Source organism: Diadema antillarum, unplaced genomic scaffold (genome assembly GCF_040938485.1).
Source record: "Diadema antillarum isolate AM-2024a unplaced genomic scaffold, OU_Dant_1.0 seq00000178_RagTag, whole genome shotgun sequence".
NCBI lineage: Eukaryota > Metazoa > Echinodermata > Echinoidea > Diadematoida > Diadematidae > Diadema > Diadema antillarum.
In genome coordinates this window covers 493,169-508,610 of record NW_027271245.1, presented here as the reverse complement: position 1 = coordinate 508,610, position 15,442 = coordinate 493,169, and the positions used below count along the sequence as shown (strand labels likewise).

General features: G+C 45.0%; 1 protein-coding gene across 1 annotated transcript; it reads right to left on the bottom strand.

Annotated features, from left to right (window-relative positions):
- Nucleotides 1–5,092: 5,092 nt before the first annotated feature.
- LOC139728430 (uncharacterized) lies at nucleotides 5,093–7,503 on the bottom strand. The gene is made up of 2 exons (XM_071639375.1): nucleotides 5,656–7,503; nucleotides 5,093–5,221 (listed from the first exon to the last, which is right to left on the bottom strand). The coding sequence occupies exons 1-2, from the start codon at nucleotides 7,414–7,416 to the stop codon at nucleotides 5,093–5,095; spliced, it is 1,890 nt and encodes a 629-aa protein (XP_071495476.1). The 5' UTR covers nucleotides 7,417–7,503.
- Between the last annotated feature and the right edge of the window lie 7,939 nt (nucleotides 7,504–15,442).

Genomic DNA, 15,442 nt, shown 5'->3' with positions numbered 1-15,442 from the left:
GCGACCCTGCCAAATCGTGACAGATGAACGAGCAGTGACTCCGTACCACCCTCCCTCGCACAGCCCGTGATACGCCGAGACGCCCGGTGAGTACAACACACGATACAGTACATTTGTACGAGCAGTGATTGGAAAGACGTGTAATATTGGGCTTGCATTCATTGCAGTAACCGACTTAGTGTCATATCAATATGGCGGCGCCCAACGCCAATATCACTGTCGTCACAGAGACAAGGAACTTGAAGACTGGTCCATTTGTGGAAACAGATAACCCTATCACTACAGGGAAGGCATGGGAAGAGTGGTTAGAGGGCATAGAGAGGGAATTTCGCTACTTCAAAATAACAAATGCCCAAGACAAGACCGATGCATTGATTATATATGGAGGGAAAGAAATTGCTCGCTTGGCCAAGTCACTACCCGATGTAGATGGGCAGAATGAAGCTGATTGCTACACAAAGCTAACAGCCAAACTGAACAACTATTTCAAGCCAAAGAAAAACATGCATCATGCCAGATACTTGTTCATGCGCACACGAATGAATGCAAATGAATCGACAATGGCTTATGCTGCTAGGGTTAGAGAAAAGGCTGTTGAGTGCGAATTTGGTGCAACACTTGAGGACAGAATTTTAGAGCACCTGATCCAGACCATCAATAACCCAACACTTGTCCAGAAAGCCATAAGTAAAACATGGACATTGCAACAACTGCTGAGTGAGGCAGCACAATTGGAAGATGTGCAATTACAAATGGCGGACATGAAAGTGACGTCATCGCACGATGAGCTGCAGGTAGCAAAAGTCACCCCTAAGAAAAGCGCACCTAGTGCCAGGAGTAAGTGGAAGAAAACCTCATATTCAGGAGACCCACCACAACAACACACAGGACGCCCACTGCAACGCAGCACATGTTCATATTGTGGACTTGGGAGACATACAAAAGGACAAAAATGCCCAGCATATGGCAGAAAATGTGCTAAATGTGGGAAATTCAACCACTATGCTGCTGTGTGCATGTCACATGGGCGGACTTAAATAATACTCAATCACACTCGTGCCATTCACTTTAATGTACAATTTAATAAACCATTTGTAGAATATTTACAAGACTGAAATCAAGGAGTTGTGACCAACATAAAATGCAAAATCAACATTCTGAGTGAGATAAATTAAATTACAATACTCTTATATTCGACAACCATGTGAACGGGACCCTGTCTTGGTCCGGTTCCACCTGTACTTTTGGCTTGACACTTCTTCAGAATAATTATAACAGCTTCACTATTAATTCGTTATCCCTGACAATACACTATCTGCTATCAAGCGCAACACTATATGGTTCACACCACCGTAGTGCTGATCCTGAGATGACCAGCCTGCACGCACGACGGTTTACCGCGGTTATAACACTTGCCTTCAATTACACTGCTTCCGTTTACATCCGGGTTCTGTGTTAACCCGCAACTCTCATGGAGTGTATAAATACCAACATTCGAATTATGTGCACATCATATTCATCCCTTTACCAATTTAACATGACCTTCACCTCTCTACTTCGGCGACACTTCCTCGTCATAACCAATCATATCAACAGGGTGTCATGCACCCGCCAGGTTCATCGCTCACCTGCGTTGTCCACAGAGTCACCTTAATTGTCAAACTATCCGCTTCCAAAACATAACTGATTCGTGGGTGGAGCGTCCTTGTATGCGAGGTTGCTGTTCCAGCTCCAAAGTCTCGCGAGGGACCCGCGTTCCGTATTCATTGGCGTCAAAAGTTCTCCCTAGCGAGGGGCGGGCACAGTCGCTCTGCTGCGAATGCGTCGGCCTGGGAGTAGATTCGACCTCGGCCTCGGCGCCATCTACAAAATTATTTAAATGCAACATATACCAATGGGGTGTGTTCTAACCACACACACAAAAACATTATCAGCTTAAAATCCTGACATCACAGTGAAAATTTGAGAACTGCATTATTATCCAATTAACATACAAAATTCACATAATGAAATGTTTCAAACATTGGAAATATAACAGTGCATAGTTATCAAACATCACCGCATCGTTTTCAAAAACTGTACACCATTATAATATACTTTATCACTTATTCACGGGGTTCTCCGGGGCTATATGTGGTGCCCTGAAACACATTCACATCCTTTTACACGACAAAGCAGAAATCAAATCGCAATTTAACTTACCAATGACCGGTGTAATATAACCAAAATGCCTCTTCTTCTTGGCCACTGGAAGGCTGCAAAGGCTGTTGGAATACGCCTTCTGGCAGCAAACAAAATCTGAACTCAAATCAGCCAGTATACAGGCTGACGGTAAGGTGGACGGACGGCTCCTGGCCGCAAACGAAATTGGGCTTAGACACAAAATTATCTTGCCAACTGGCGCCTGGGTGTGGCAGGTTGGTTTTCTGCCATCACGGAGCTAACTCAATGTTCTCTCGGTGAAATCAAAAATGGTGTCTGCCACGAAAAGATCCAACTCTACTGTTAAATTGCTACTCGACTACGACACTCCTTTTCGAGGCATTTGGAATATTTGATACAACTAAAAGGACTTGAACGAAAACACCTATACCGCACTCTCCCGGAACTGGAGCTATTTCCTGTCTTTTCTTTCTACATTAATTGACATGCAAAAATAAATGAACTCCTCTCGGTCATCGATGGCGCGACTTGTAAAACATTCACACCTGTCCTAGCACTTTCTCTCTCTCACTCTCGCTTTCTCTCTCGCTCACTCACTCGCACTTTTTGTCTCGTTATCCCTACCCGTAAACATGTTTGTCTAGTTGAATGACCGATAGGTGTTGTACATGAAACAACCTGGAAATGCATTTTCAATGTGACATTTCACTCCCCCTTTCGAGAAATGCATTTCATAATTAAAAGAAATTACTTATAACACTATCTTTCTCCCTACAGCCGGCTTAGTAGGTCTGCGCCAACATTCTCGCTGCCGCGGATAGCTTCCACACGGAATCTGTAGGGTTGCAAAGCCAGAATCCAACGCATTAGCCTCCCATTTGCAGGGCTAGCCGTGTTCATGTACACTAGTGGGTGGTGGTCTGTTTCTAGCACAAATTGTCTGCCGTACAAGTATGGTTCGAACTTCTTTACTGCCCAAACTACAGCTAAGCACTCACGTTCTATGGTTGAGTATGCTTGTTCTCGTCGAAGCAGTTTTCGGCTCGCGTAGGAGACTGGAAATCGTTCGTCTTGGTGTGTTTGGAGGAGGACTGCTCCTAGTCCAACGTTGGAGGCGTCTGTCCTGAGGATGAAGTCCTGTGACAAATCTGGCAAATGAAGGATAGGGGGGTTAGAAAGTTTTTCCTTCAGTGTTGTGAAGGCCTGCTCTTGGCTCGTTTCCCATTTTACCTTGTTTGGTTCAGCATTTCTGGTCCTGTCTGTGAGTGGTGCGGCGACGGCGGCGTAGTTCGGAATGAACTTCCGGTAGTAGTTCGCCATACCTAGGAAGGATCTGAGCTCTCGTTTGGTCTGAGGCTGACTTACCTCTTGGATGGCTTTGAGTTTTTCAGGGCGGGGTCTTACCTGTCCGTGTTCGATCACATGTCCTAGGAATTCGACGCTTGTCTGTCCGATGAAGCACTTACTTGGTCTAGCAGTGAGCTTTGCGGCTCGTAGTCGTCTGAAGAGTTCTGTGAGTGTACGTAGGTGTTCTTCCCACGTGGTCGAATAGATGAGGATGTCGTCGATGTAGTTCACCGTTCCTCCGAGTCGGTCTAGCAGTCTCCTCATCAGTCGACTGAAGGAGGCGGGAGCGTTCACTAAGCCGAAGGGCATCATTGTGAACTGAAAGAGACCATCGGGGGTAAGAAAAGCGGTTAGTGGTTTGGATTCGGCAGCCATGGGTACCTGCCAGTATCCTTTGCTGAGATCTATTTTGGTGAAGAACTTTGCATGGGCGACTTTTGTGAAGAGTTCATCTTGATCTGGTATGGGTTCAGCATCAAATACAGTCACTTTATTGAGTTTTCTGAAGTCTACACAAAACCGGTTGCTGCCATCGGGCTTTTTAACCAGTACTATGGGGGAGGCAATGGGGCTTTCTGATGGCTCAATTACTCCGAGCGATAGCATGGTTTTTACCTCTTCTCTGACTGTGTCTCTAAGAGAGTGGGGAATGGGATATGGTTTACTCTTCGGGTGTTCATTTCCTTTGAGTTTGATGTGGTGTTCGCCTAACGTGGTTCGACCGGGAAGATCAGACAGGACGTCTTTGTACTCGTTGAGGAGTTCGTTGACCTGTTCTTTCTGTGGGGAGGAAAGGGCTGAGTTAATTGAGACATCGTCGAGTGACTCTTTCGCCTGAAATGGGAAAGGCTGTAGGAGAGATGTGTTAGTTAGTGGTTGCTGCGTTTCTTCCTCGTCATCATTTTGCTCTTCGCATTCGATCACGGCGGTACAAGCAGCTTCGGCATCTGAAATAGAGGGAACATCATTTCTAGCGTGATACTTTTTCAGAAGATTGATGTGGAACACCTTTGGTTTCCCGTTGAGGTCGATCCTGTAGTCCATGGAGCTGATTTTGGAGATCACGTCAAAGGGGCCCTTCCATTGTAGAAGGAGCTTATTCCTGTCAGTTGGTAGGAGTAGGAGTACCTTGTCTCCGACTTGTAGCTCCCTGTGTTTTGCCTTCTGATTGTAGTATTTTGCATACCTGTTTGCTGATTTCTGAAGTTGAGTGTGGGCGTTGCGGCATGTCTCGTCGATCCTGTTTCGGAGATCAAGTACATAGTGGTAAGTAGACTTGGTCTCACCTGTTTCGGCTTCTCCTGTCCAGAGTTCTCTCAGGATGTCGAGGGGTCCGCGTACCTTCCGGCCGTAAAGAAGCTCGAACGGGGAGAACCCCATGCTCTCTTGTGGTGCTTCTCTCACTGCAAATAGAAGGGGAGTAATGTACCTGTCCCAGTCTTTTGGGTTTTCAGCGCACATACGTTTCAACATTTGTTTTAGAGTGCCATTGAAGCGCTCAACTAGTCCATTCGCGGCAGGGTGATATGGGGATGTAGTGAAGTGTTTGATGGAGAGTAATTTGCTTACCTCTTTCATGAGATCATATGTGAACTGGGTCCCTTGATCGGTCAGCATTTCCTTGGGGATTCCGACTCTGGTGAAGATGCTCACTAGGGCTTCTGCAACTCTTTCTGTCTCGATGCTTGGGAGTGGGATTGCCTCGGGGTACCTAGTAGCAACATCAATAACGGTAAGTATGTACCTATTTTTCTGGTCAGTCATTGGGTGTATTGGTCCAACTATGTCTACAGCAATGCGTTCGAAGGGGACTTCGATGAGCGGCATTTTTCCGAGTGGGACCTTGGTTACACGACCTTTTGATAGTGTACGTTGGCAGACGTCACACGATCTACAGTACCTGGTAATGTCAGAGTTCATACCGGGCCAAAAGAAATTGGTAAGTATCTTTTCTGTTGTCTTTTTGGTACCTTGATGCCCTCCGAGTATATTTTCATGGGCTGTTTGCATAACCTGTTTGCGGTATTGTTTTGGTACTACCACTTGTGTGATTGTTGTGTCGGGGTCCATTTGGGGAGAGTGGAATGAGCGATACAGCATTCCGTCTTTGTAAAAGAAGGAAGAGAGACCGTTATTGCGACTTACCTTCTCTGAACGAGTATCGGCGAGTTCTCGCAGGCGGTGTAATGTTTCATCCTTCTGTTGTGCCTCTTTGAGAGCTGTTGGAGTCACGATATCTTCCATTGGGTGTGGGGTTCTGAGAGGACGAAATGGCTTACCGTCTCGTTGAGCCTGGGCTCTCGTCTGTACTGCGCCGACAGGCATTGGTGTAGCCGTCCAGTCAGGATCTGGGTTGTCTGGTTCTCTTACTCCGGGTAGGTTACCTAAAATCAGGTCATAGAGTGGAGTTTTCATGCACAATGCGTTAACTTTTCCTACGTAGAAGGGAGTGTCTACATCTATTCTAGCGACGGGGAGAGTTTTCACTGTGCCGTCAATCAGCACGCAAGTACTTTCTTCACCTGTCATTTGAGTTGGCTGGACAAGATCTTGTTTAATGACAGCTCCGCTGCAGCCGCTGTCTCTGAGAACAGAAATTTGATTGTTATTGACTAGTCCGTTAGTAACTGGCATTTGTCTGACCACATGTTCTTTGGTGCATGCTGCACTCATCAACGGCAAGGAGTGTCCACATTTGAATTGGATATGGTCTGTGGTGGATTCTAGCTTGGGGGCATTGAGTGGCATCCGAACCATCATACAAGAAGCCTCAATTTTGACCTTTGTGTTAGTGCAAGCTGGACATTGACAGGGAGTATGTGGATTTGGTTCTACCTGATCGGGTTCCAATGAAGCCAGGTTGTGTTCCGAGATAGGGGGGTTTCCTTGCTCTGGATCCTGGGCGAGGACTAGACCTGCCGATTTCATGGGGGAGAAAGGACAATAGTTAGCAATGTGACCTGGTTTGTGGCATATGAAACACGTTCTGCCTCTGTTTCCCTGTTTTGTACAATCACGGGCAAGGTGACCGTGTTGGTGGCAGTTGTAACATTTGGGTTGAGATGGGGGCCTATTTCCTGAAATGTTATTTGGGGGGATTTTACCTTCAGGTCTGGTGTTGCTCCGTGGCATCTGTCCCACGTGTGTCTGGATGTTCCTTTGTGCCGGTGGGGGTGGTTTGAAGGTGCCTCCTCTGGCGTCTAAGTACTGCTCAGCTAGTTTCACCACGTCCTTCGAAGTCTCGGGCTGCCGTTCCTTCAGGAAGATGGCCAGCTCTCGATGACACCCACTGATGAGCTGCTCCCGGAGGAGTAGATCTGCCAGCTCCTCGAAGGTGTGCTCTATACCAGAGAGGCTTACCCACCTGTTCAAGTAGTTCTCTAGTCGGTTTGCATACTGGGATGCCGTTTCTCCTGTTGTCGGTTTGCCTGAAAAAAACTTGGAGCGAAATCCTTCTGCAGTGAGCTGAAAGGATTTCAAGAGTGCATGTTTCAAAGTGTCATAATCATTGGATTCCGCACTTGACAATCTAGAGTGGACATCAAGAGCCTTACCTGTAAGCAGTGTGCTTAAGTTGAGTGCCCAGTCTGTAGTTGGCCAGTTTTGATTTTTGGCATATCGTTCGAACCGCTGTAGATAGGCATCTATGTTATCTTTGTCTTCCTGAAATAGAGGCAATTTTGGAGGTCGAGCTTTGCACCCATTAGAACTTGATTCGCTTTTGGTTTGCTTTTCACGCGCTATCGCCAATTGTAGCTCGGCTGTTTCTCTTTCCTGTCGCCTTAACTCTAACATGTCCGCTCTTTCCTCTCTGAGTCTCTTTTGCTCGTCTGTAACAAACTGCCTAAGCTCCTCTCCACTGAATCCGAACTTTTCTCCAATTTCAGTTAACTTAGCTAGCTCCATTCTGAATTACCTGAGCACTTATAATACAAAAATGTATTCAGATCAGTTCAGATCATGTACACAATGAATATACAACGGTGCACCTATAGATAGTACATACATAGATACATACATAGATAGTACATACATACAAATGTAGAGGAAACAAAAAAATCACAAGTTTTCCTCAACCTTTTTCTTTACTCTGTTTTCTCCGTTTATATACCCATGTGACTTCGAATGGCACGAGTTATACTCCCGGACGTGCCCCCAGAAAATGTCACATGGGCGGACTTAAATAATACTCAATCACACTCGTGCCATTCACTTTAATGTACAATTTAATAAACCATTTGTAGAATATTTACAAGACTGAAATCAAGGAGTTGTGACCAACATAAAATGCAAAATCAACATTCTGAGTGAGATAAATTAAATTACAATACTCTTATATTCGACAACCATGTGAACGGGACCCTGTCTTGGTCCGGTTCCACCTGTACCTTTGGCTTGACACTTCTTCAGAATAATTATAACAGCTTCACTATTAATTCGTTATCCCTGACAATACACTATCTGCTATCAAGCGCAACACTATATGGTTCACACCACCGTAGTGCTGATCCTGAGATGACCAGCCTGCACGCACGACGGTTTACCGCGGTTATAACACTTGCCTTCAATTACACTGCTTCCGTTTACATCCGGGTTCTGTGTTAACCCGCAACTCTCATGGAGTGTATAAATACCAACATTCGAATTATGTGCACATCATATTCATCCCTTTACCAATTTAACATGACCTTCACCTCTCTACTTCGGCGACACTTCCTCGTCATAACCAATCATATCAACAGGGTGTCATGCACCCGCCAGGTTCATCGCTCACCTGCGTTGTCCACAGAGTCACCTTAATTGTCAAACTATCCGCTTCCAAAACATAACTGATTCGTGGGTGGAGCGTCCTTGTATGCGAGGTTGCTGTTCCAGCTCCAAAGTCTCGCGAGGGACCCGCGTTCCGTATTCATTGGCGTCAAAAGTTCTCCCTAGCGAGGGGCGGGCACAGTCGCTCTGCTGCGAATGCGTCGGCCTGGGAGTAGATTCGACCTCGGCCTCGGCGCCATCTACAAAATTATTTAAATGCAACATATACCAATGGGGTGTGTTCTAACCACACACACAAAAACATTATCAGCTTAAAATCCTGACATCACAGTGAAAATTTGAGAACTGCATTATTATCCAATTAACATACAAAATTCACATAATGAAATGTTTCAAACATTGGAAATATAACAGTGCATAGCTTATCAAACATCACCGCATCGTTTTCAAAAACTGTACACCATTATAATATACTTTATCACTTATTCACGGGGTTCTCCGGGGCTATATGTGGTGCCCTGAAACACATTCACATCCTTTTACACGACAAAGCAGAAATCAAATCGCAATTTAACTTACCAATGACCGGTGTAATATAACCAAAATGCCTCTTCTTCTTGGCCACTGGAAGGCTGCAAAGGCTGTTGGAATACGCCTTCTGGCAGCAAACAAAATCTGAACTCAAATCAGCCAGTATACAGGCTGACGGTAAGGTGGACGGACGGCTCCTGGCCGCAAACGAAATTGGGCTTAGACACAAAATTATCTTGCCAACTGGCGCCTGGGTGTGGCAGGTTGGTTTTCTGCCATCACGGAGCTAACTCAATGTTCTCTCGGTGAAATCAAAAATGGTGTCTGCCACGAAAAGATCCAACTCTACTGTTAAATTGCTACTCGACTACGACACTCCTTTTCGAGGCATTTGGAATATTTGATACAACTAAAAGGACTTGAACGAAAACACCTATACCGCACTCTCCCGGAACTGGAGCTATTTCCTGTCTTTTCTTTCTACATTAATTGACATGCAAAAATAAATGAACTCCTCTCGGTCATCGATGGCGCGACTTGTAAAACATTCACACCTGTCCTAGCACTTTCTCTCTCTCACTCTCGCTTTCTCTCTCGCTCACTCACTCGCACTTTTTGTCTCGTTATCCCTACCCGTAAACATGTTTGTCTAGTTGAATGACCGATAGGTGTTGTACATGAAACAACCTGGAAATGCATTTTCAATGTGACAGTGCAGAACAGGGAAACAGAAAGGAAAGAAACCACACAATGTCAGGAAAACACAAGCAGATGTTGAAGCATCAGAGGGAACAAGCTCAGATGATGAATTTCTTGTTCACATGCAAAATGTAAAGACAGTGATCAAGAAAGTGAAGAGCACAGACAACAAAATCATTGTGAAGGTTGGAGGGATTGATGCATACATTGAATTAGACAGTGGCGCTGATGCTAATGTGATGGATGAGCATCAATTCAAAGCATTGACGAACAGATCAAATGACAAACTGAAACTAGAGCCCTGTGATATCAAACTGTCAGCACTACAAAATGATCTGGAAGTAAAAGGGAAATTCCACACTACCATCCAAAATGAAACCAGAGGTGTGAAAACAAAATTCATTGTTGTGAAGGGAAAGATCAAATCCCCACCACTCCTCGGCCGAGAGACATCCATCGCACTGGGAATGATGGAACTGAGACCAAATGGCACGCTCAAAGCCACAAATGAACTGAAAGCAGACAAAGTGCAGAAGGTCAATGCAATACCAACATCTGTGCAAGAAATACTTCAGGAACACCCAGAAGTATTTAAAGGGATCGGAAAAATTCATGACAACAGAAATAATAGAGAAGTCTATGCTAGATTCCACATGAGACCGGAAGCAGCACCAGTTGCACAGAAACCAAGGCAGGTACCATATTACTTGCAGAAACCTCTAAAGGAATGGTTAGCACAGTGCATAGAGGAGGAAATCTATGAAGAAATCCCAGATGATGAACCAGTCACATGGTGCTCCCCTCTAGTGGTTCAACCAAAGCCGAGATTCAAGGACACCCCAAAAGACAAGCTGGGACCAGACATGATTCGAGCAAGCATCGACCTTCGGGTTGTAAACAAGCACATGGAAAGAAGTCGCATCACACAGAGCCCAATTGTAGAAGACTTCACATACAAATTCCATGACTGCCATGTGTTCTCCAAATTGGACATGAAACAAGGCTACCACCAGCTACTTCTGGACCCAGAATCTAGAAATGTAGCTACATTCAGTACACCCTGGGGAAACATGCGCCCAAAGAGACTGGTATTTGGAGCAAAGTCATCGCAAGACTTGTTTGATGAGACAATCAGCAGGATATTTGGTGACATCCCATATTGCCTCAACCAGCGCGACGACATCCTCATAGGCGGAAAATCATTGGAGGACCACAACGAGACGCTTCGCACCGTTCTCCAGAGGGCAGCAGACTTCAACATCACATTCAACGAAGACAAATGCTGTTTCACTGTAGAGGAGATCGAGTTCTACGGATACCTTTTCACAAAGGAAGGTCTGAAGCCCACTGATGATAAGGTCAGGGCAGTCAAAGAAAGCAAGCCACCTCAATCCAAGGAGGAAGTGAGAAGCTTTCTCGGGATGATTGGATACCTATCCAAGTTCATACCCAGGTACTCAATCCTCACGGCCCCACTCAGAGCCCTGACACAAAAGGACATCAAGTTCAAATGGGGTACAGAGGAACAAAAAGCCTTTGACAACTTGAAGAAAAGCATCACAAGTAATGATGTAGTGGCATACTTCGACCCATCGAAGGAGATCATACTCCGAACAGAGGCAAGCTTTCATGAGGGACTCTCAGCGGGACTGTTCCAGCACACAGAAAAGGGAGTGCAACCTGTCCACTTCATCAGCCGCTCGATGACAAAGGCAGAGAAAAGGTACAGCCAGACTGAAAAGGACGCTCTAGCAATCCAATGGGCAAAGAACAGGTTCAGGATGTACCTCCTCGGGGCTCCACGGTTCAAGATTGTGACCGCCCATAAACCACTAATACCCATGTTCAACAAACCCACAGCAAAGCTACCACCGAGGATAGAGAAGTGGGTCATGGAAATGCAAGATGTCGACTATGAGGTAATCTATGAACCCGGAAAGGACGAGGCCGACCCACTCGACTTCCTTTCCAGACATCCACTCCCAGAGACAGGATCCGATGAAACAGAAATGATGGTCAAGTACATCATAGAGGATGAACATGCTGTGGTCATGGACAAAATCAAGAAGGAAACAGAAAAAGATCCACAGCTGAACAAAGTAAGACAACGACTCATGCAAAATGACTGGGAAGAATTCAGAAAAGATGAGGACATCAAACCATTTTACCCCATACGACAACAGCTGTACATCGCCAATGACATCATCTTCAGACTTGAATGCATTGTGATACCAAGCACTCTACACAGGAAGGTCATTCATACAGCACACAAGATGGGACATCTTGGTATGACCAAAACAAAACAACTCTTGAGGGAGAAATACTGGTTTCCCGAGATGAACAGAATGACTGAAGAAGTGATTGGCCAGTGTTACGAATGCCACGTTACGACAAAACAACACACAGAAGAGCCAGTCAAAACAACGCCAATACCAGAGAAACCATGGGATGTGGTTTCCATAGATTTCGGCGGGCCATATCCAGATGGACACTACAACCTTGTTATCATCGACAAAAGAACAAGGTATCCTGAAGTCGAGATGACACGATCAACCTCATTCAAGGCCATAAAAAGCAAACTCAAGAGGATATTTGCTACACACGGCATACCAAACAAGGTCGAGACCGACAATGGACCTCCTTTCAACTCCCAGGAGTTCCAAAGTTTTGCCCAAGAGGAAGGATTCATCCACCACAAGGTCACTCCAGACCACCCCAGAGCCAATGGGGAAGCAGAGAATTTCATGAAAATTCTCAACAAGACTGAACAAATTGCACATCTACAGAAACAAGATCGTGAGATTGCAATACAAACCATGCTCATGGGTTACAGAGCAGCACCACATCCAGCTACGCAAACGCCACCCTATGAAGCACTGATGGGAAGACCCGTGAGGACAAAACTAGACCACATGACCCCATATCGAGAGGTCAAAGACAAAGACAAACAAATAAACCAAAGGGACAAGGACTACAAAGAAAAGGGCAAGAGGTTGAGAGAAAACAGGAACACAAGAATGCACAACTTTGTAGTCGGAGATTTTGTCCTGCTCAAACAGAGCAAAAAGAACAAATGGACAACAGCGTTCGAGCCAGCTTTCTATGTAATATACAGGATAGATGGTTCGTCTGTGGCTGCTCGACGAGTATCGGATGGAAGGCAGATCTACCGAGACGCGAGTCACTTCAAGCTCGCAAATGCGGTCGTTCAAAATATGGATGACTACCCTGGTGACCAAACCGACACACCCAAACGAGAGGACTGGAGAGAGATGATACTCCAGGAAACTACTGATGGTGCAGGTGATGCCAACGCAACAGGCCCTACACCAGACCAACCAATCCAGAAGGATGCCTCCACCAACAAACCAATCCAACCAATCCAGAAGGAAGGATGCCCCACCACGCCACCCAGACCAAACCAGAGAGAGGCTCCCACAACCCCACTACCCCACAGGCGGCCTGTACGAATGAAGAAAGCCCCCCCCTCATTTGAAGGATTTCGTAACTAAATTTTAAGAATAAGTGAACACCCCCCATTGATATATCTAACTACAGTGGGAACTCAGTATAAAGAGAACTGTTATAATGAAGTTTGGATACGGTAAACTGTTTTGATTTAGTGAAATTATTATTTTTTTTTTGTCTTGTTTTGAGTATTGAGCTATATACATGTATATTCAAATTTATTTGATATAATAAGCAGAACATTCAGAAACCAAAGATTCTCGTTATGCTGAGTTCCACTGCATATTGATGGAAGAAGTTAGAAGATTTGAAGAACGAAGCTAGATTTTGAAGGGATTACGAAGCTGGAAGATCATCATAAGAAGAAGAGGGAATTGCAAGAAAGAAAGTACAAGATTATGAAGTTTTAGAAGAAAGAAGGTAAAAGAAGAAAGAAGTATCAGAAGAAAGAAGATTATTAAGCTAGGACGTAGTGTAAGCATTATACAATGTTAATGCATGCTTTCACGTGGCAGATATATACACACATATGCATTAAAAATTGAAAAGGAAGAATACGGAAAATTTGGAGTAAAACCATCAATTGTATTTTGTACAATTGTATGTTTATACACTATGCAACATTTAAGTTAAAGAAACCATTTTAGAGTATTATTTAATTTATTGAATTAACAGGACACAGCAAAATTATTGATGTTATTCATCCCTCAGTCGGAAACATTTTATTTCATCACACTTGTATGACATTAACCAAATTATCATATGAGAAATTTCATCTTTTGGAAAAAGGGAGAAATGTAGTGTCTTGAATTGAGACTAGCAACACATACGCACTATATGCTCACTGCATGCTATAAGCCACGTTACTGTAACTATGCAGACTCAATGAGACAAGTAAAGTCTATCGAAACTGTACTCCTCCGACTCGACCTGAGTTAATCAGTCGCGTGACCATTGCGTGAAATGGATCTGTGATTGTGAGCTGACTAGTGATTGTCTCTTGTGATTGATTCCGTGGTCAGATGTTACAGCACGGAGGTCATGCATTCTCTCACCTCACACACAGCCCTGTCGCGCTCGCTGTATATCAAAAGTCGTGCTTCGCATGGCGTCTGGTAGGGCTAACCTTGTCGTTGAACTGGCCTGACGGCGCGCGGCCCGACTAGACTCGACTCTGTGCGAAGCATGGCGCTGTCGGTGGCTGAGCCTGGCTGTGCCTGTGTTTTCTAGTAGATTTCTATGCTCTTCAATTCAGTCTTAGATCATGCCGATTCTTCCCGTTTACACGTATCAGTTCACTAATTTCGACACTTACCGCACACTTATCAAAGGACACAGCAGACTTAAGAAATGACAAGGTCGTTGGTTAATGAATTGTTGGACTTACAGCCCTCGAGCGTTCTGTGTGTGTTGAAAGGTGCCCAAAACAGCCAGAGTGCACGTGCCGTCGAAATCCCACGCCACAGCTTAGTGGTGGTAGTCTAAGTTCCAGACCAACGAGGTACAGAAGAGCACGCAGTTGTTCCAGACCGTCTACAGACAAATTCAGTAACGTTACTAGTACTCGTACTAAATAATAAAATTTCCCTCCCAGATAAAACCACAAAAGGAGAAGCTGGTTCAGCTGGATGGTCCTGCCTTCGGCAAAGGGCAGCTTCATCTTCGTCGCCGTGGAGGGCGCATTTTGTAAAAGGGAGTACAATTGGCAAAGGGTCTGGAAACCAGACTACCTGACCAGCTGATCAGGCGTAAATACTCACTCCTACACACACGGTACACACAAAACCCAAACAACAACAGGATCAGGTGGATACTACAATTTCTACTAGGAGCAGGGTCAAAGATGATAATCATAGCATTGTACCCTTCCCTACAGCGCGAGCGGCAGCTGAAGATGAAGGGGGAGGGGAAAGCAGTTACCCCAGAACATCACACCCCTCTTCTGTAGACCCGACTCATACTAGATTTTCAAGCAATAATTATTGATCTATAAGTGAGAAAAAAAAATACTGTGTTTTGTTTTGGGATAGGCCCGACGGTTCGGTGTAAAAATGGCAGGGGTAAAAATGGCAGAGGTAAAAATGGCAGAGGTAAAGATGGCAGGGGTAAAAATGGCAGAGGTAAAAATGGCAGAGGTAAAAATGGCAGAGGTAAAAATGGCAGGGGTAAAAATGGCAGAGGTAAAAATGGCAGGGGTAAAAATGGCAGAGGTAAAAATGGCAGGGGTAAAAATGGCAGAGGTAAAAATGGCAGAGGTAAAAATGGCAGGGGTAAAAATGGCAGAGGTAAAAATGGCAGAGGTAAAAATGGCAGAGGTAAAAATGGCAGAGGTAAAAATGACAGGGGTAAAAATGGCCCATTTTTTCCCGGTCTCCCCTATTTTACTTTCCTGCATTTTTTTTCTCACGGACACCCTCTGCGTTTTAATGGAAAGGACCAAACCTTCCACCCAGCCTCCAACGTC

What these genes read in the sequence shown, in the direction of transcription:
- LOC139728430 (XM_071639375.1), bottom strand. Translation starts at nt 7,416, where the DNA reads ATGGAGCTAGCTAAGTTAACTGAAATTGGAGAAAAGTTCGGATTCAGT. An exon ending in CCGATACTCGTTCAGAGAAG is followed by an intron (nt 5,222 to 5,655) that starts GTAAGTCGCAAT and finishes TGTTGCTACTAG; the next exon opens with GTACCCCGAGGCAATCCCAC.